At 36.1% G+C, this 20,814-nt stretch overlaps 1 protein-coding gene and 1 pseudogene across 1 annotated transcript; both read right to left on the bottom strand.

The window, feature by feature from the left end:
* Nucleotides 1-2,451: 2,451 nt before the first annotated feature.
* On the bottom strand, nucleotides 2,452-3,378 carry LOC143645014 (olfactory receptor 8D2-like). Its single transcript, XM_077114677.1, has one exon. The coding sequence runs from the start codon at nucleotides 3,376-3,378 to the stop codon at nucleotides 2,452-2,454; it is 927 nt and encodes a 308-aa protein (XP_076970792.1).
* An 8,210-nt stretch (nucleotides 3,379-11,588) lies between these two features.
* On the bottom strand, nucleotides 11,589-12,647 carry LOC143645013 (tyrosyl-DNA phosphodiesterase 2 pseudogene; annotated as a pseudogene).
* Between the last annotated feature and the right edge of the window lie 8,167 nt (nucleotides 12,648-20,814).

Below are 20,814 nucleotides of genomic sequence, written 5' to 3'. Positions count from 1 at the left end.
GAATGTAATTAACATGACTGAATTATATACTTTTGGGGCTAATGGGAAATTTTAGGTTGTATATATGCTACCAGAACAGTTTTTTTTCTAAATAGGATTATACAATATAAACAGTGAATCCTAATGTAAATTATAGATTCTTGCAAATAGTACAATATTTTTTCATCAATTGCAACAAGGTACCATACTAGTGCAAAGTGTTAATATTAGGGTAAATTGTGTATATGAAGGAGGCTGTGCCAGTTTGAAAAGCAGTGTGTACCCTAGAAAAGCCATGTTTTAATCCTAATTCAACTTTGTAAAGGCAGCTGTTTCTTCTAATCCCTATTCAGTACTGTATGTTTGAAACTGTAATTAGATCATTTCCCAGAGATGTGCCTCAATCAAGAGTGGTTGTTAAACTGGATTAGGTAAAGATGTGTCTCCATGCATTCAGGTGGGTCTAGATTAGTTTACTGGAATCCTACAAAAGAGGAAACATTTTGGAGAATGTGGGAGATTCTGAGAGAGCAGAACAACATAGCCTCGAGAAGCAGGGAGTCCACCAGCCAGTGACCTTTGAAGATGAAGAAGGAAAATGCCTTCTCCATCACAGACAGACTCCTCTGAATACACTTTAAAATGCCAATTTCCCATTGAAAAGCAGTATCCGCTAAATATGTTATATTCAAATGGAAGTTGTCTAAACAATATATTGTGAATGATGACTAGAATTTTTCACATTCTAAATTCTAAAAGTAGTTAATGCAGGCAAGGTAATTAACTTTTAAGGTAGCTATAGTCTTTACTTATATTGACTGTTTTATCATAAATGAAACAAAAACCTTTGATTCCCTGCACTGTCTCTCACTTCCTACTTTTTCTGTCCAGAAGTATAGAACTTAACGTTATCCATGTGAATTTTAAGCTCATTGATTTAAAATCTCCAGCCTCTAGAGATCATTGTGTATCATGATTCTATCATCCACCATATTAAATACTTTTGCATCTTTACAACATCTATAAAGTGATTAAAACTTCAATATCCTTGTCAAGTAATTAACAAAAACAAGAATTACTAAACCACATATCTTGATTCCCAGTTACCTCATACCCATAACTCTAACAGAGTAGACTACCTGTCTATTAGATGCTTGGATTAATGTCTCAGCATGGGGAACCAACAGCAGGATTGTGTTTCTGTTCTCTGAAAGAATTGGATCCCTGTACCAAACAGAAATGGTAGTTATAGGAAAAATTAAGGAGTATTCAAAAGTTGCAGTGTGCCCACAATAGGCCAGAAAAAGCTATAGAATTCAGGGGTAAATAAAACAATTAGCATCATTAAAATGATTATTCTGATACAAAATAATGGAATAAATTCAACTACCAGATTGATTGGAGCCATGCACTACTAGACTTTGGGCTGGACAGTCACCACGGAGGCAATGTGGGACTTCAGGACAGTTATTACTGATCTTTACAGAAGGCGTTTATGGTGTTTGTAGAGCCTGCCTATGTCTCAGCCAACTGTTACCCTAAAGTTCACCTTAATCTTAGTTCTTTCTCTCATCTGCTCACTCCTCCACTCTCTCCTTAGAGTACAGAGACACATACACACACACATGCAGTGCTGCACTGTCATACTCCTTGAGAGTTACTCACAGGTACATCAATATTATCACTCTAGATATCACGGTCTACTAGCCCTTCCTCTCTGATACAGCTCAATAGGACTTCTGATGCACCACACCCTTCCTTTCTCCTCAGCTATTTCCTACACTCTTTCTTGCCTTTATTTGTTTGATGTTTTAGGTTGTTTGGTGCTTTTTGCTCCTCATTTCTGAGTTTCTAAAATGCTAAGAACGTAATTGGAAGCAGCTGCCCTCCTACACTCTTCTGCTGTTTTACTATTTCATAAATACCAGCTTTCCCACAAATACACACACATAAACCAATGTTATCTGCAAGTTTTTCCTTATTATTAACTACTAAACCATCCTCACCCCCACCCTTTGGCTCCATCTCAATATCCTGAAGGCTTTAGGGCTGAAAAACATCTCTCAAAAAGGTGAAAGACCCTTCTATTCTCAACCTCCAGATTTTGACCCAATTAACATCATATGTTCTCAAACACAACCCTTTAATCACTCTATACTTTTTCAGTGCATTTTTCAAAGTTAATATACTCACTATATTATGTCTACGTTTATTTTCCCTCTTTTTATTGGTAAATCCTGTTTCTCTAATACGTAAAATATTCCCAAAGAGTATATTGAATCTCAGAAATTTTTAGTGTCTGATAATGCAAAAAAAAGTCTCAATAATTCTCAAGGATAAATTATATATAGAATTTTATAAGTAATGATGAATTCCTCTGGAAGAGAGAAGGAAATTTGCACAGAGCCCCTGGCCACTCGTAGGCTGCTCAGTTTCTCCTGCTCACTAGGAGAATTCCCATGGCCAGAAGGACTATGATCCCCTGACCACCTTCCTCAGTGTGTTCTTCACATCCTTGTTCCTCAGACTGTAGATCAGGGGATTCAGCATGGGGATCACTGTGGTGTAGAACACTGAGGACACCTTCTCCTGCTCCATACTGTTACTAGAAGGGGACTTGAAATACATGAATGTTATAGACCCAAAAAAGATTCCCACAGCCATGAGATGGGAGCTGCAAGTGCCAAAGGCTTTGGACCGTCCCTCAGTGGAACGAATACGAAGGATACTGGAGAGGATGAAAGCGTAAGAGATGAAGACAGCCAGGGTAGGTGCTAAGGTATTAACTCCTCCAATAATAAATAGCAGTATCTCATTGATGTGGGTACTGGAGCAAGAAAGAGCCAACAGGGGGAGAATATCACAAAAATAATGACTGATAATATGAGACCCACAGAAGGACAACATTGACATGAATGTAGTATGGACTGTGGCCCCAAACAAACCCAGTGAATATACCACAGCCATCATTACAGAACAGACCCTATGGGACATGATGATATTGTAAAGCAGGGGTCTACAGATGGCTACATAGCGGTCATATGCCATGGCCATCAGAAGGTAGCCTTCCGCAATTACAAAAATAAGGAAGAAATAAAGCTGAGTTAAGCACTCCAGAAAGGAGATAACGTTCCTCTCTGACACAAAATTCACCAGCATCTTAGGAGTTATGACAGTGGAGTAACAGAGATCAATGAATGACAAATGACTGAGAAAATAATACATTGGGGAGTGAAGTTGAGAACTGACAGAAATCAAGAGGATCATGCCCAGGTTCCCCACCACTGTGACCACATAGATTCCAAGGAACAGGAGGAAGAGGGGCAGCTGGAGCTCTGGCCACTTGGTTAACCCTTTAAGGATAAACACAGTTACTAAAGAATGGTTTGAAGTAGTCATTTCTTGAAAGATATTATCTGTAGCAAGGAAGAAGAGAAAAGAAGGATATTGGAGTTATTTTCTGATTCCAAGGCAGAAGGACATACTCTGTCTCAGCTGCTTCAGTCCCTGATAGCCTCATCTGCACTGTGCCTCAATACTTTCCTGTGGCCCCATAAAAGCTTAATGACAAATACCCTGAGCCCAGCCCAGAGCCTTGGCTCCATCCAATACTGTCCAGATCTCCCCTTTAAGTCAGAACCTCAGAGTCCTTTTATTTTGTTCCCAGGTTTATGCATCTCACTTTGGGATAAAGCACAAACTTTCTAGAACTAATTAATTTTTCTCTGATATCCTATAAAAGAAGACTACTTACCCATTTTCTCTAGGCACATACCCTTAGAACTTTTAGACTTGAACCCATATTTTAGTTCCCCAGGTCCAACAGCTATCTTTATTCCAACATGGCTTCTACTCTAAATGTTATGATATAATAAAAGTAGTCTGTCTCAATTTCCCAAGCAATTTACATGAGTCAATGTAAATCAATATTCTCTAAAACTGGGCTCTTATAAACATAGAATAATTCTATAGAATTTGTGAAAGAAAATAAATTATAGAAATGTTTTAATTAATTCATATTCTCAGTGTCCCTTTTCTGTTGTCTAGATAGTAAAGGACAGTGGGCCAGAGTATTCTTCTTTTCAGTGTGGATGCGGTTGGCAGATAATATGCCAATAAAGGCTATTCTTGGAGTGTTTATACCTCTCCTGTCCCAGAAAAAGCAAAGAAGCAGGGTTGCCTTTTAGGTGATACATGAACCATAAACAAATCAGTGCTTCCCTCCCTACTCTTTCCCTGCTGTCAAAATTTGGATCAAACTCTCACTGACCTTTCTCTCTCAAAGTTCCTTAATCAGGAGTGGAGGATTTCTCTGGTCCTGATTCAAGTTTCCTCTGATGTCCAAACAGAATTCAAGGGAAAGTGTTTGAAATTTTTGGCTGAAACATTGAGTAATACCTAAGGAATCAAGTTTGATAATTTTTCATTGGGTTCTCTTGAATAATACATTTAAGAGAGAATATTTTCAATATTTGAATCATGAAGGGTGATGTGACTTTAAATTCTATTTCCTAAAAATGAGAGAAAATATCAATGGAGAAAACATCCATACATAGAGTAATAGTTTGCTTTTATTTCTCAACCACTGATCATTTTTTATGGTCATGAACAAAAAATGCTGATAATTTATTGCAATAACTTTTCTTCTATATACTTTCCACAGCATCGTAAGAGGCTCAGCTGATGCACTGATTTAAAAGCTAAATAAGGTAGGATGTTGTTATCTCAAAGAACACATGAGAAGAAAGCCTTATGACTGAACTCATGGAATTAAGGAGTACTCTAAAGAAATATAGAGTCAGAATTGCCAGAATGCAACTCTAAGTTGCCAAATTATTAATGAAAGATAAAGTGGACCATAGTCTGATATATGCTCTGAATGTTTTCAACAAGCCATGGGAATCACACTTAGGTTTGATATTTTTGTTTCTTTTACTGAAGACAATACACTGTACAAACTCAGCATGAAGAGACATTGAAACAAGTGCAGGTATTTGGAAAAGGGGATGGAGAAATTGGACAGTCTTCGTTGAGATCAATGTATTGCCTATCATGACTCTTTGAAAGGCTCACACATAAGCTGATTGTACATTTCCTTTTATGATTGTGAATAATAGCAAAATCATTGCCAATGAGAAGAGTTGCCTGAGTCAGCATTAAAGAACATCAATGATGCTTCTGCTGACTTCGAAACTAAATTTACTGATCTGCCAGAGTAAGCAAAATTCATTATATTATGCTTTGAAAGAGCTCAATAAATTGAGGAAAGTAACACATATGCAGTAATGCCTCACTTATCTTGAGATATTTATGTAGTAAATTAAAATCTTCAGTGTAACCAAGAACCTGAGTATAAGTAAAAATGATTTTAAAAATTCAATATAAATATCACAATGTCTGTTTATGTTTGTTAAATTATCAGTTCACAGTGGTCCTGTCTTATAGCCATGTCTTCAATTTCCTTTAAGAAAATAATTTTAACAAGCCTGGAAGTGATCAGAATAAAAGCAGAAAATTTCAGTGGTAGGGAGGACATGAAAAAGTTCTTCAAGAAAGCTGATAATAGCAAGAAATGCAGTAGATATTCTAACTGCAATTAAAAGGCTACAAACAACTATAAAAGCCAGTAAAAATATCTCCAATTTGCATAGTTACCTAGGACTCCAAAATATTTGTAAGAAAGCACGCACAAAATAGCCCTTGTCTATAAAAATGATTGCCTTGTATCATCAAAAGGACGTTCATTTATTTTCAACATCTATTCAAAAAGGCAGGGAAGTGTGAAATGCATTTTTTTAATTTCTTATCAAACTAATTCAGAAAATGAGGTACTTTAAAGTTAAACAATAATAAAAGACATTTAATGCATCAAATTTCACTACAAACAAAATGCTTGTTGATCAAATCAAAGTATAAGTTAAGTGTGTGCTATTTTCCAAGCTCATATTTTTTGTGTGGGAAGAGAAAAAGATACTGCTTTATTTCACTTCCAGTTTTGCTCTCTCATGGCTGGTGACCTACAATGCTACTGCTTTAACGCATCCAGGGTGTAAGGCAGAAAAGTGCCAATTCTAATCTTTGGGAGGCATAAATGGATATCTAACAAAAGGAGCTGGTTGCTTATATCATTACCTTTCAAGGACATAAATACATTGCCCACCAGATCTTTCATGGAATTTCCATAAAACATCCAAAATTTAAATGGTGGGGTGTGTATGGGTATTTAATTAAAATTAAATAATTAAAATTCTAGGATTTTGCTTCTTTTATTTAACAGGGAAATCTAAATCTAAGACATTCATAGGAATATCTTAGGGAAGGTATTGGTCTCTTATTTTCTCTTCCTAGAAAGATGATATTTAATAAAGCTTACCTAATCTATTGTCAGCTCTAGAAGATAGAGCTATAGTTAATGGAGAACCCTATTCTTCTCATTTCTAGAATGTAAATTCATCCAGGTGGCAATAATAAATAGATGAGACATCAGAATCTCAAATACCCTTGGAAATGCAGCTGTCCCCTTGGGCTACGATAAAGCTGGTACTTTTGCTAAAAAAACTATAATTCAGAAAGTTCTTTTTGATAGAAAATGAGGCTTAATTTTTATGAGATTAGAACATGATGGAAAGGAGATATACCTGCACTTGTTACTTTATCCAAAGCAAATGCCAGAAAACACCTGCATTATTAACAGATGTTAATTTATAATTTAATTATAAAAATTGTTAATTTCAAATCTTCTCCCCTAAGATTGTATCATAACCTATAAGAAAAAGTATTCTGTTTGGAGCCAAAAGACAAGAGCTAAAAGCAAGAATCCACTATTTTAGTGTACAGCCTGCATAATCAGAGCAAGCCATCTATGTACCCTCTCTGGGTCTTTTTATTTAATCATCCATAGAAAGAATAGTTGTGAAGATAAGATGATCCTGATGAAGCTTTGCAAACTGTTAGCCACTATGTAACTATCAGTTTCTACTTAAATTTTTTTTCCATTTATAAACTATTTTGTGTCTACTTTATCTGGTTAATGCCAGAGCTCCCCAAATTAGAAGGCACCTTACTCAAGGGACACAGATGAGAACAAATATGAGTCTATGTTACACAAGAGCAAGACAAAGCAGTGTTGATAGAGAGGAGAAAAACAGTTAAGAATTTATAATTCAAGAAACACAGAGGTCAGGAGATTTTTGAGGTCCCTGTAGTCACTTGGGAAGAACTATCAAGAGTTGGGTGCATGTTGAAAGCTATAAATAATTGGACATTATCATTTTAATTTTAAAATCATCCATTAGCAGCTGCTGCCCTGGCAACGATGTCAACTCTGTTTCTGCCCTCTCAGGAACAGCTGTTGCATAACTTGCTCCAACAAGAACTGGGAGCAACATGCAGATGAGGTCATTAAATGCTGTCAGCATAACTGAGCATTCTTGACCATTCCACATCTATGCTCAAGAACTTCTTAAGCTTTGACAATGAGTGTGAAGAACTCAGTGCTGGGCATTTCAGTGTTTGCTTGGTTTCACTGATGGTTATGGTAGGAAATATAGAAACCTCTGCTTTACTCAGAGGACAGGAAATCAAATCAAGGAAAGTAAGTTCATCCAGTATACATACAGACAGAAGTAAACAAAAGAGTTAAAGTAAAATTCAGGATTACTTTTTCCCAGGCAATGTTTTTCAGAGAAGTTCTTTGCTTTAGTCACTTAAAAACAAATAAATACAATTGTAATCCCTCTAATAAGAAAAGTCGTTTTGCCTCTCCAGCATCACACAGTGATGAGATCTTCCTTACTGGAACTGGTATATCAAATCCTGACTTTCCTACTTACCATTTGTGTAACCTTAAGTAAATTATGTTGCCAATGATTCAATGTCCTCATTTGTAAAACCTACCTCATAGGATATTTTTTAAGATAAAATTAGTTAATAGAAGTTTTAAAAAATGGTCCATATTAAGAGTTATGCAAGTATTTGATATCACTGATCTAATATCTTGAAGAGTAAATGATTAATTAGAACACTTAAAGAAAATCTTCTGAAACATCACTTAGAGCTTCTTGGTGTGACCTACTGAGAAGTTCATATCAACTTACTTTAAGACACTTACCTCCAAAAACTGGGGTTCTAACCTTATTTTGAATTGTTGAGATGGGAGTTAGAAATATACAGAAACTAATTCCCAAGAGATTTCAAATCTCTCAAGATTCAAGTCTCTGTGCATTATACAATTAGTGAAAAAGCCAATTAGAGCTTAACATGATCTCAGAATGATCTCACCACCGAAAGGATTGGCTTCTGTGAGTAAACATAACTACTTACTGTACTTTAACCTTGTATGACACTTTAAATTTGGAAAATGTTTTGGCAAGCATGATTCGTTTTAATCTTCTAGAGAACCAAGTGAAATCTTTAGAGAAGGGTTTAGTATCTTCATATAAAGATTGAGAGAGTTTAAATAACTTCCCCAGGTTGCACAGTTAATAATTGGAAGAACCAGAATTTGTATACTCATGTACTAAACTATCATGCAATAACCCTAATAAATGAACTGCTGACACATACAACATTGCTGAATCTTAAAAACACATTGAGTGAGAAAAGCCAGATGAAGAGTAGATATTGTATGGTTTCATTTACATGAGGTTCTGGAAAATGCAATAACAGTATCTTATGATAGATATTAGAACAGTGGATGCCTGTAGGGAGGTAAGCAGGGGTTGACTAAGAGTGATCATAAGAAAATGATCTGTTATATCTCCATAGGGGTATGTGTTGAGGATATATGCATTTAATAAAGCATTACACTGTACATTAGGATCTATGGATTTCACTATATGTAAATCATATTTCAGTAACTTTTAAAATCAACTGCTGATCTTGGAAATTAATTTTTATTTCCAAGTTAAAACACTCTGGGTGGGCCTGAAGAGTAGAAGAGATAAATCGAAGGAGAGAATGATTGCCAGAATGATAATAAACTAGGACAGAGTGGAGAGGCCACAAAAGCAAGAAAGAGATCTATGGACACCAAATCCTTAACTAAATACTGTAAGAAATCTTTTGGAGAACAAAAATGGTTAAATTATGGTATGTGTGTTAGCCGTGAAAAGCAGTTATGAAAACTTGACTGGTTGAAACATGTATTTATAATAGTCTAAATTAATGGTAACCAAAATGTTTTTCTTTGTTTTTGTCAAGCTTCTGGTCTTGCTCCTCATATGCTCCTACCAGCCCCCTCACCCACCTTAAGTACCTGGAAACTAATCTTGTACCTATGGGACCACAGAGTGAAAAACTTTGATTTCAGGGGGAAAAAAGGAAAAAGATAAATTTAGACACAGGGTATTCGAAATAATCAAATTTACCCAAAAACTCCCTCTCTCTTCCCCTAGACAGTGTCCTGGTGCTCTCCCACTGTCCTTATCGCAATTCTAAATCTCACCAAGCCCCTGCCTGCATTGGAGTAGAGTTCTGCCCTCTCTCCAAAGTAGCTATAGAAGAAGTCATCCTTCCCTCTTTAACACTGTCTGGTGCAGCTTTTCTTTGAGAATTATTGGAGTTGTGACTTGGTTAGGATCAGATTCATTTTTTTCCCCCACTGGAGACCAGGATCTCTCACCTAGGGCCCTAGGTGCACACCACTGAACCCTCTGTCTGCACTCTTGAATGATGCATGTCAGGGTCCACGGGAAATCTGATTCCTTCCTAATCCAGTGCTCCAGAGAGTTTGTCCATTGAAGCATGGTAAGGACTTCACTGTTTTTTACTTGTGAAAAATAACATAAATACAAAAAAGCAATGAATTTCAAAGCACACTGCAACAATTGGCTATAGAACAGAGAGTTTGGTGTGGTTACAATTCTACAATTTTAGGTTTTTCCTTCTAGCTTCTCTAAACACTAGAGACTAAAAGAAATATAAATATAATGCTTCGGCAGTCAAACTCATTTGTTAAATCCTATCTTATCGATTATAACTTAATCTTCTCCTTTGATCTTTCTCCCAATCTTTAGGGCTATGCCCATTCTAACTTTTTCATGTTGGAAGGGGTCATCAATAATATGGGATAGGGGGATGCAACTAGTTATGTTCTGGAGAGACTGGTCCCTCTGGATTTCAGGATTTATCAGGCCTAGGAATCCATCTGGAGGTTGTATGTTTCTGGAAAGAGATCATAGTGCATGGCAGTTTTGTAAAATCTCAGCTAGAGCCCTACATGTTCTTTAAGGTTAGCAGGAATGGTTTTGGTTGAGGAGTGGTAAACCATGGTAAACAGCAACATCTAGCTGAGGCTTATATAACAGTAGCCTCCAGAATAGCCTCTTGACTCTATTCAAACTTTCTCAGTAACTGATACCTTCTTGTGTTAAAATTCTTTTCCCCATTTTGGTCAGGATGGCTTTGTCAACCCCATGATTCCAAGACCAGGCTCATCCCTAGGAGTCATAACCCACATTGCCAGGGAGACTTTCACCTCTGGATGCCATGTCCCACTTAGAGGGGACAAAAATGACTTCACTTATTGAGCTGGACTTAGAGAGAGAGGCCACATCTGAGCAACAAAAGAGGTCCTCTGGAAGTAACTCTTAGGTATAAATATAGGTAGGCTTAGCTTCTTCACTACATAAATAAGTTTCATAAGAGCAAGCCTCAAGATCAAGGGCTTTGCCAATTGACTCAGGAGTCCCTATGTTTGAGACAGTATCAGGAATTTTCCTGGTGGTAAAATTGAATAATTTCATGTTTTCTCTCCCATACCTCAAGGGACTTTGCCAATACTTTTTTTTTTACATATAAACAAGCACAATTCTTTATTTAAAGTACATATCTTGGCTGCAAAGAAATGTTTCTTTAAGGCACAATTAACTTACCTTTTATTCACCTCTTGCAAAATAATTCAATTTTACAAGTAGGAAAAGTAAAAACCTATTTCTCTTTACACATTTACTTTTTTCTTAGAAAAACAGTCCAATGCTGCTATAAACATTATCAAGCTTAAGTCTGTCTCTCTTAGTGTGATGGCTATAAACATGAATAAAAGAGGCAAGGAATTTAAATTATAAAGCTTCTATATACAGTCAGCTGACAAAAGAAGTCTGATGTAAGATAAATGTTTTCCACTTAACTTTCTTATTTAAGATAATCTGAATTTGCAAAATATAATTAAAAGTTCCAGTTCCAAGAACTCAGTAACCTCTTATAACATTAAAAATATTTTTATTTAGTGGACTTATTTAAGATATTTACAATTCTGGTACCTGCCTGAAAAAACATATCAAGTATAAAGTATACACTAAGATGATATTGGCCCCCTGCTTGGAACGCAGCTGACACTATGGCCATATTTGGAAGCTGTGACAGGCTTTGTGCCCTTCATGAAGAGCCCTCATATTCTGAGCATGGGCATGCTTTAGTTTAAGTAAACATGAACATTTAGTTCTGAAATCCGTGAAAAAAAGTTAAAGTAGAATTTTCTTCTTTTACAGTGATTCAGTATATTAATTCCTCCATATTAAATATACCTTTCCAGAGAGGTAAAAATTATTTTTGCTAAAATCCAGAGCAAAACTATACAGTACATTTAAAATTTATTTTTGAAAAGCAAGTCACAATATTATATCTAAGCTGCATGGAAGACTCCATTGATCCCTAGGAAATCTGCCACAGTCCAGTTTTTCCAACCCAAGTAGGTCCAGATTTCGAGGAATAATGTGGTCCCCTTCTGCTGCTGCTCTGAAAATATTCGATCAAAACAAAGTTTACGAGTAGCAGATATTCCAAGATTAGAGTTCATCTGTGGATCCCATGGATACTGGCAGTGCTCAGGCTTGCCCTGGAGTGCCCCAGGCTTGCTCCAAAATATGGTTGGGTAAACCACCACATTTGGTAACTTCTTGATCCTGTGAATTTGTATCTCCTGCAAATCTAACTGTAGCTGATTCTGGAACCTCCTTGTATTTTCTTTAAAACCACTTTTAACTGATTGATTTGTCCTTAGCGTGCCCTCTGGGTGCTCTCCAAATGAGAAGTCATGAGGCAAAGTTCATGTCCCAACATGCTTACATGCACACATAAAACATTTCTCATCATTTTGACACTTGGAAAAAGAATAATCTCTTGGCTTTTTAATTTCACTCTTGATTTTTTCAACAATATAGCTGTGAAATACCCTTCTTCATGACCCGCAATAATCTCATAACTTCTTGTTCTTTTCTTTAGATAGCTATAGTACAGAAGAATAACCTCCTGTAGAAATATCACTTCTGGGCTGTACAAAGTTAAATAAGAAGACACTCTTTCTGCCCTCTCTTGCAATTTGTTTAGATCCAATCCATCAATATTCCAGTAAGAGAATTATTGTCATCTTCTTGGGGAATATTTTCAGATGAACTGACTTTGCAATGAGAGGAATCGGTTGTATCTTCTTTGCTTAGGTCAATGCAGGTCTCAGGATCAGAGGGCGTCTGCAGTCATCTTGCCAAGGCACTCTCATTCACTCATGGCTCAAGGAAGGGATTCAGTGCTTTTTCCATCTCCCAGTCCTTCTCAGACAGGTAGCACCGAACCGCGGCAGTGTGGCACCTCACCACCAAGGCAAACTTCACATATAAGAAAGGCCATTTCTTCACCCTGGGTTCTTCCTCATATTGTGCTGAGTTGGGCATGGCATTCAGCTGCCTGCCCTGCCTCATAGCTCAGCATTCCCCATCACCCCTCACCGCTCCCTTGGATGGGCCAGGAGATCGATCTAGTGCTGGGGCATCAGCAGCCTGGCCTAGAAATCCAATACTTTTTAATTATCTGCTCAACGTACTCTGGGATGTATCCGGGCATGGCATTAAGCCTTACAGAATTACAAGCCCTCATTCCCATTCTGAGCCTCATATGTTTGGGTTCTTTAAATGACCTATCCAGACAGGTTGAGTTAGAAGGGACTTAATTTTGATTCTTCAAGAATATTCATTTCATATACTGAGATTTACAGGATGAAGATTAATTCCCAGACTCATCCCATTTGAGTGGGACCTTTCTTGGCTCCTTCCACCCTGGCCCCTTCTACTGAGCAGGACTTTTTTTTTCCTGCTCATCTCTTTTGATCAAGAAACTTCCTGGCAGGAGTACTTGGCTCCTTTGACCACTTCTCCTGAGCAGTACTCTACCTGGCTCTTTTTTGGAGACTATGTCTTCTTTGTCTCTTTGTGGAGTTTTTATTTGAATTTTGCTTTGTTGTTTTGACACCTCCCATCAGAATGGTAAATTGTCCTTCTCTAAAGACTCCTGTTGATTATATACTTGGCCACTATGGCACTAAAACTAAAACCAAGACACCTTGGCATGAGTCCTCACTAAAGACTCCCTGGAACTACAATGACCTATTTGTGGAGTTTGAGATCTCACAAACTGACTTAGCTAAGATTTTTTCTTCTCATCATGCCCACTCCCCCTTCCCACTTTTCCCCATCTCCAACATTCCCTTCAGTTGTTTTAAATGATTTCCCTTCCCCCTCCAGTCTCTGAACTCCTTACAGTCACTGGAACTTCAACACCCTTGTCCCCATTAGGGAGTCTCCAGGGGCTCAAGATCCACAAAAGCTACCACCCCAGGGTTGGAGAAGTTAACTGGAAACAGACTGGTTGCTTGATCCACTCCCATGAAGTTTTGGGACACTAGATGGCTGCTAGGTCTCCTCAGTCCCTCACCCAAAATTTAGTCTACAGCCTCTACAGAATTTTTTTCATGGCAAATTTTTTTCATAGCAAAAAAAAAATCTCTTCCACAAATACTGAGAAGAAAGTTCTAGACATCACATTAAAGTAAATTTGTCTTTTTGCTAGAATCACTCTACAAAATCATCTGCCTCAGGCTGTTTTATTTGTGATGGATTTAACTACAAATTTGATTTATTAACTGGGTGGATTTAATGGAATCTCCGTGCAGATTTTCTAGTTCTTTTTCACTCTCTTTTTGTAAATTGTATTTTTTGTGTTGTTTATTAATAATTCCTTCTCCTACTAGTATTACCTCTGTCCAACGTTTCTTTAGTTTATTCTTTTGTAATTCTCCAGTGGACTAATTTTAGACATTTCACTTTTGTACAGCATGCATTCAAGGTTTGTATTTCTGTCTATAAACTACTTCTGCTGCATCTCATTCATGTTGGTATGTAATAGAATCATATTATTCCTTCCCTTTGATTCATACCTTATTTATAAGCGTTCTTAATTTTTAAATCTATAAATGTAGATGATGGTGTCTATGTTTCTATAAATGACTTCTAGAAAGACTTCATTATGATTAGAGAACACATACTTTTTTCCCATTATTATTATCTTTTATATTATATAATTGAATTATTTATTTTGATCATGGTAAGAAGCATGAAGGCAGAGATTTGGATTTATTTCTTTAGTTCCTAGAACATTGCACAAGATAAAATAAGTAATTGTTATATGAAAGAATGAATAAGTGTGTGATTAAATTATTTTCCTGCCTTCTAGTTTATTTCTTCTTTTAAGAAATTCCTGTCATTTTGTTATCCCTTTCAAAGTGCTCTGGAGTCTCTCTGTACACTTTTAGATTATTTTCTTGGTCTTTCCTTTTCTACAGTATCAATAAAATGTCTGGGAAGGATTTCCCCCCCCCCCTTCATCCATGTTGTGCTTCTTGCATCAATAAATGATCTGCCCATCCCCCTTTATCTTTTGCACTTCTTATCCATTTATGTCCCCTCATTTGCTCTACTCCAGCTACATAAGTCTGTCTTTGCAGATTCCCATCTTTCATTTGTCCTGGAGAATGCTCAGCAATCATCATTTCAAATAGATTCTTTCTATCCTGTTCTCTATTTTCTCCTTCTAGGACCTCAATTAGACAATTATGAGATCTAACCATCCTAACTCCATAATCCTTACCCTCTTTCATGTTTTCTCTCTTCTAGTGTCTCTGAGCTGCAGTTTAAGTAATTTCTTTAGATTCATCTACTTTGTGTTGAATGAGGCTGCTACAGATTCAGTGATTTGTTTTTAAGTTTGCCTAAGTTGTTTCCTTCCTTCTCTCTTTCCTTCTTCCCTTCCTTCCTTCTTTTTCATTGTTCTTGGCCATTTACCATATATTGTTTATGTAAGGCACATTATTTAATACTATGTTTTATGCAAGATCTAGTTATTTTGGACCAAGGCAGTCCATCAGAATATCTAGTTTACCACAGAGCAGGAAGTGAAAGTTAATGTCTTTTATTTGTTATGGTTGCCTTTACAGAAATGTATCATTATTAACTTAAAATGTTTTTATTTTATTATTAAAAACGATTTATTTATTTCTCCTTCTTCCTGAGATTAGATGAATATTCACATATATTTTCTCTAGATCTTTATGGTTAAAGTTTTATTTTTAATTTAATTCATGAATTCATATGGAATTTATTTTGGTATGTGGAGTATAATTGACTAGCTATATATATATTTTTCTAAATGACAAATACATAACTCTAGCACCATTTTAAAAATGATCTACCATTTCCTTATTGATATGAATTGCAATCTTTTCTTTTCTAAAAATGTGTAGGTATGTGGGAATATTTCTGGGCTTTTTATGTTTTTTTCCACTGATTTGTCTACTATCCTAAATCATTTTGAATGGGTAAGCTATGCATGTTTTCCATCTTTTGGCAATTGTTAAGAATGCTGCTGTAAATATTGGTTGTCCATCTGTGCCAGATTTCAGTTTTTCTGAATATACCTAGTAATGGGGTTGTTGGATCGTATGACAATTCTGTATGGCTACCAGAATGTATGACAACAGAATGAAAGATAGAGGATAAAAATTGGAATTGTATAACTTGGTAAAACCTAGAGTGGACAACGATGATGATTGAATGTAAAAATATCAGAAAGTTTTTACTTGAGGGAAAACAAATGAATGTCACCATCACAAGGAGTTAAAAATAAGATGGTATATGGAAAAAATACAATTAATGTAAACTAGGGTCTATATTAACAATAGCATTGTAATATTCTTTCATTAATTGTAACAAAGTTAATATAGAAAAGCTAAATGTTAATAAGAGGGGTATATAATGGAGGGTTGTGGGATTCTTTATGTATCTTTTTTTTTTCTCTTCCTTCATTGCAGAAGAAATGGAAATATTCCCATATGGATTTTGGTGTTGAATGCATAATTATGTGATTATACAAAGAGATAATAATTGTACACTTAGGATGGATTGTATGGTGTGTGAATAAAACTGTTCAAAAATAAACAGAAAGATACAAGTGTTGGAGAAGATGTAGAGAGAGAGATACACCTATACACTGTTGGTAGGGAATTAGAATGGTGTAATCCTTTCTGTAGTGCAGAGTGGCAATTCCACAGAGGCTAAGTATAAGATTGCCATATGATCCTGTAACCCCATTACTAGGTGTATACTTGGAGGAACTGGGACAGGAATAGACATTTGCACACTGGTGTTTATGGAGGCATTATTCATGACTGCCAAAGGGTGGAGATGGCCTCAGGGCATTCAGCTGATGAATGGAAGTGTGAACTGTGGTGTGTATATTTGATGGAGTGTTGGGAGGCTACAGGAATGAATAAAGTCGTGAGGTATGCAACTAGGTGACTGAACATTGAGGATATGATGTTGACTGAAATAAGCCAGAAACAAAAGGGTAAATATTGTATGGTCTCACTGTCATGGTCAGGTTCATGTATCAACTTGGCCAGGTGGTGGTGCCTGGTCATCTGGTTGGCCAAGTGCTGGCCTGTCTGTTGCTGTGAGGACATTTCATGGACTTAAATCATGATTATATCAGCTGCATCCACAGCTGACTGCATTTGTAATTAGCTAAGGGGAGTGTCTTCTGCAACAAGTGATGCCTTATCTAATCACTGGAAGTCTTTAAGGAGGATTCAGAAAAGACAGTCACTCGTTATGCTTTCACTGGTGAATCTGTCCTGTGGAGTCTGCCCAGACCCTTCCTTGGAGTCTCTAGCTTCACAGCTTGCCCTGCAGATTTTGTACTCTTCCATTCCCATGGTTGTCCAGCCAGCCTCTCCTTTCATAGGAGTCACCAACTTACAGCTTGACCTACACACCTTGGTCTCTACATTCCCACGGTTATATGAGACATTTTTAAAATTTTATACCCACAGATATCTCCTGCTGATTCTGTTTCTCTAGAGAACCCTAACTAATGCAATCACTAATATAAAGTAACTATAATGAGAACTCTGAGAATTGAATTTGAGAGCATAGGCTATCAGAGGATAGGAAGGGGGCAGAGATTGGGCAATTGATGATTATGGAGTAGAGGATTTTCAATAAGACTCATTGTAAAGGTACCCAGATCGTAAGCTTTTATAGCGCTCACATATATTCCTGAGTGTTGTTTGTTATTTCTAAATTCTGAGGTGTGTAGTTCCTGGGTATGTTGGGTATCTGTGTGATATTTGAGACTCAAAGTTAGGGTTCTGTTGCTCTGAAAGTGAGCAGTACTCCATACAGCAATTGTTAAAAGAAGCTGAAAAGAGATTAGACTTCATTTATATATATGTATTAAACAGACCTGATTAGGCCTTAGGTAAATCAGAATACAGTATAAAATATGATATTGTCTGCATTTTTTTCTATGTTGTATGGCAGGGATTACATTTCATTCTTTTTCCATGTAAGAATTCAATTATTGCAGCACCATTTGTTGAATTTTTGTTTGTTTATTTGCTTCTTTATTTGTTTGCTTGTTTGTCTGTTTTTGGGAAGTGCACAGGCTGGGAATCAAACCCAGGTCTCCAGCATGGCAGGTGAGAATTCTACCACTGAACTACCCTTGTTCCCCCTATTGTCTATATTTTAAAACCTCAACTTCTGTATGAGACCAAAGGAAGAAATGCTTATTTTTTCTAACATTTAAATTTTCTGTAGCTCATTATCTAATTTAACCTGTATGATCAATTTATTGAGCAACATAATTACCTCAAGGAAGGAGTGAGATCCTGTTGGTTTGCACAGGTTTATGTAACACCTCAAAACATTCCAGAGTATTTGAGGCAGAAAATTAAAAAGTATTTAAAAACTCTCCTTGAGGGTCTAGGGTACAATCTGTAACTATCAAACTTCCCCACCTTGGGAATTCCTGATATTCTCTCAAGTATTAGGGACTACAATTTAATAAACAAAGTCTTCAATCTTGAGGCTTGCCCTTATGAAACTTATTTCTGCAATGGCAAAGGTAAGCCTACTTATAATTATACCTATGTCACGCCCAGAGAACCTCATGTTGCTCATATGTAGTCTCTCTCTCTCTAAGCCAACTCTCAAAATAAACTCACTACCCTCCCCACTACCTGGGAAATGACCCCCAGGGGTGTAAATCTCCCTGGAAATGTGGGGCTGACTCCCAGGAATGAACCTTGCCCTGAAATCATGGGTTTGAGCATGGCTTCCTGATCAAAAGGGGGAAAGAAATGAAAAAAATAAAGTTGAAATGGCTAAACAATTTCAAATAGAGTCAGGAGGTTATTCTGGTTACTCTTCTGCAAGCTTTAGCTGACATTGCAAAATGGCCAAAGTTTGCCAAGTCCCAACCAACAGTATTCCTGAACACCCTAAAGAATACCCTGGCTGTATCTAAAGCTCCATCAACTTTGTCTTAGTAAGTTTATTTTTTCAGAAACTTAAGGCCTTCAGATTGTTCCTGTGCCAGATAAGCCCTGAAACCTAGAGGTACCAGTCTCTCCAAGAATGTCAGCCAGTTTAATTCCTCTACCCCATAAGGTTGGCTCTCTTCCAGCATGAAGAAGTTAAAATGGTCATTGCATAAATATTCATGAAGATTGAGAGTAGGATCAAATAAGAGGGATAAGGTGAAACTGAGAAATTAAGATTTGACAAATGATATGATTACTGACTCATCAAATATATATATACATATATTTTTATTTCTAGTGTATTAGTACAGCTAGAAGGAAACACCTGAAATTGTTGAATTGTAATTCTGTAAACTTGGTCTTTGATAATGATTGTATAACTGCATATATATCTTTTTTCATGTGACCATGTGATTGTAAAAACCTCACAACGGATATCCCCTTTATCCAGTGTATGGGTAGATGAGTAAAAATAAAAGACAAAAAAATAATAATCGGGCAGATAAGGGGTATTGGATATTTGGGTTTTCTTTTTGTTTTCTTTTTTGGAGTAATGAAAATGTTCCAAAATTGATTGTGGTGATGAATGTGCAGCTATATGATGATATTGAGAACCACTGACTACACACTTCAGATGGATTATATGGTGTGTAAATATTTCTCAATAAAATTGCATTGAAAGATATAATAATATTTTATTTTAATTCTTCTGCTTGGGATTAAATAAATATTCACATATATTTTGTCTAGATCATTTATGGTTAAAGTTTTATTTTTTATTTATTTCTTTAATTAATACGGAATTTATTTTGGTCTGTGGAATGTAATTACCTAGCTATATATATATTTTCTAAACAGCAAATACAATACTCTAGCACTGTTTATTAAATGATCTATCAGTTCTTTATTGATTTGAATTGTAATCTTTTCTTTACTGTATTCTAAAAATGTATATGTACATGGGATTTCTTCTGGGCCTTTTAGGTTTCTCCAAATATCTGTCTCTTATTCTATTACATTTTGAATGAGTAATCTATGCATACTTCGTCTGTTTGCTCTCTACCCCACCACTCCATAATCAGATGCAATCAAATTTTTGTTTCTACCACTGTAATGAATCTTCTCTTGACAAATTTGTGAATTTCCAATGCAAAAGGCATGATGATCTGATGCTTACCTCATCAAATCACCCTCAAATTTTTAACACAACAATACTTAGCACAAGCTTTTTCACCTAGTAAATAATGAGTTTATTAATTTTTCTAACACCAGAAAATCTTTATTTCAGTAAAATCTGCAAGTTTCTATACATGCCCTGTTCCAGATACAAGTTTAGAATCACAGAATGCTATGGTGGGAAGTTCCACATCATAAGTAACTCAAGCAGTAATATCGTAATCTTATGAAAATCTTTTAAAATGGCCATATCCACAGACATGAAACAGGTCTGAGATGGATCCAGAGCATAAATTTTAAAATGTTCCCTGGACAGTTTTCACTAATAGCCTGGTTTTGAATCATTAATTCAACCCAGCCCTATTATTGTACAAATGAAGAAATTAGGACAATTATGAGAAGATTTTAAAAATGGATTGAACACTGGATATGATCCAGCCAAACCTGTTATTTTGAAAGTTATCAGTCTGAATGGTAAAGGACACTGAAATATAGTGGCAAATCCAGAATTGTACTTCATTTACTATAGCTTGAATCCCAAGCATGCAGAATACAATCTTCATTAAAAATTCCTTTGAGATAGATACTGTTCTTATTATAGAGATGAGGAAACAAAGATCCTGAAGGGTTACGTAACATTTTCAAATTCTCATATTTAACAACTGTCAGAGCTGAAATCCAAACCCAGGTAGGTCCAACATCTGTGACCATGAATTTACCCACTACACTGCTCCACATCTAGAAGTCTGCCCCACTCATATACACAAATAGCAACCTGGATACACCAAATGATGTTATGTTTTCCATTACTGTGCTATAAGGTAGGATGGGAATAATGTCCTGATGAAAAGAAATTATTACAAAAATTATTTTAGAAAGGAAAAGTGGTAAAAGTCCTTAAGTAACACTTCTGTCAAAACATCTCCTCTTTCTTATTCAAAATGTAAGGTTATAACAACAAATATTCATTTATGCTTTCAATATTTTATTAAACTTTTCTAAATGCTGAG

This window comes from Tamandua tetradactyla, chromosome 8 (assembly GCF_023851605.1).
Source record: "Tamandua tetradactyla isolate mTamTet1 chromosome 8, mTamTet1.pri, whole genome shotgun sequence".
In the NCBI taxonomy this organism is placed as follows: domain Eukaryota; kingdom Metazoa; phylum Chordata; class Mammalia; order Pilosa; family Myrmecophagidae; genus Tamandua; species Tamandua tetradactyla.
Note: the sequence above shows the minus strand (reverse complement) of the source record. Positions and strands in the feature narration are given on the sequence as shown.

Coding starts and splice junctions, on each gene's coding strand:
- LOC143645014 (XM_077114677.1), bottom strand. CDS start 3,378: ATGACTACTTCAAACCATTCTTTAGTAACTGTGTTTATCCTTAAAGGG.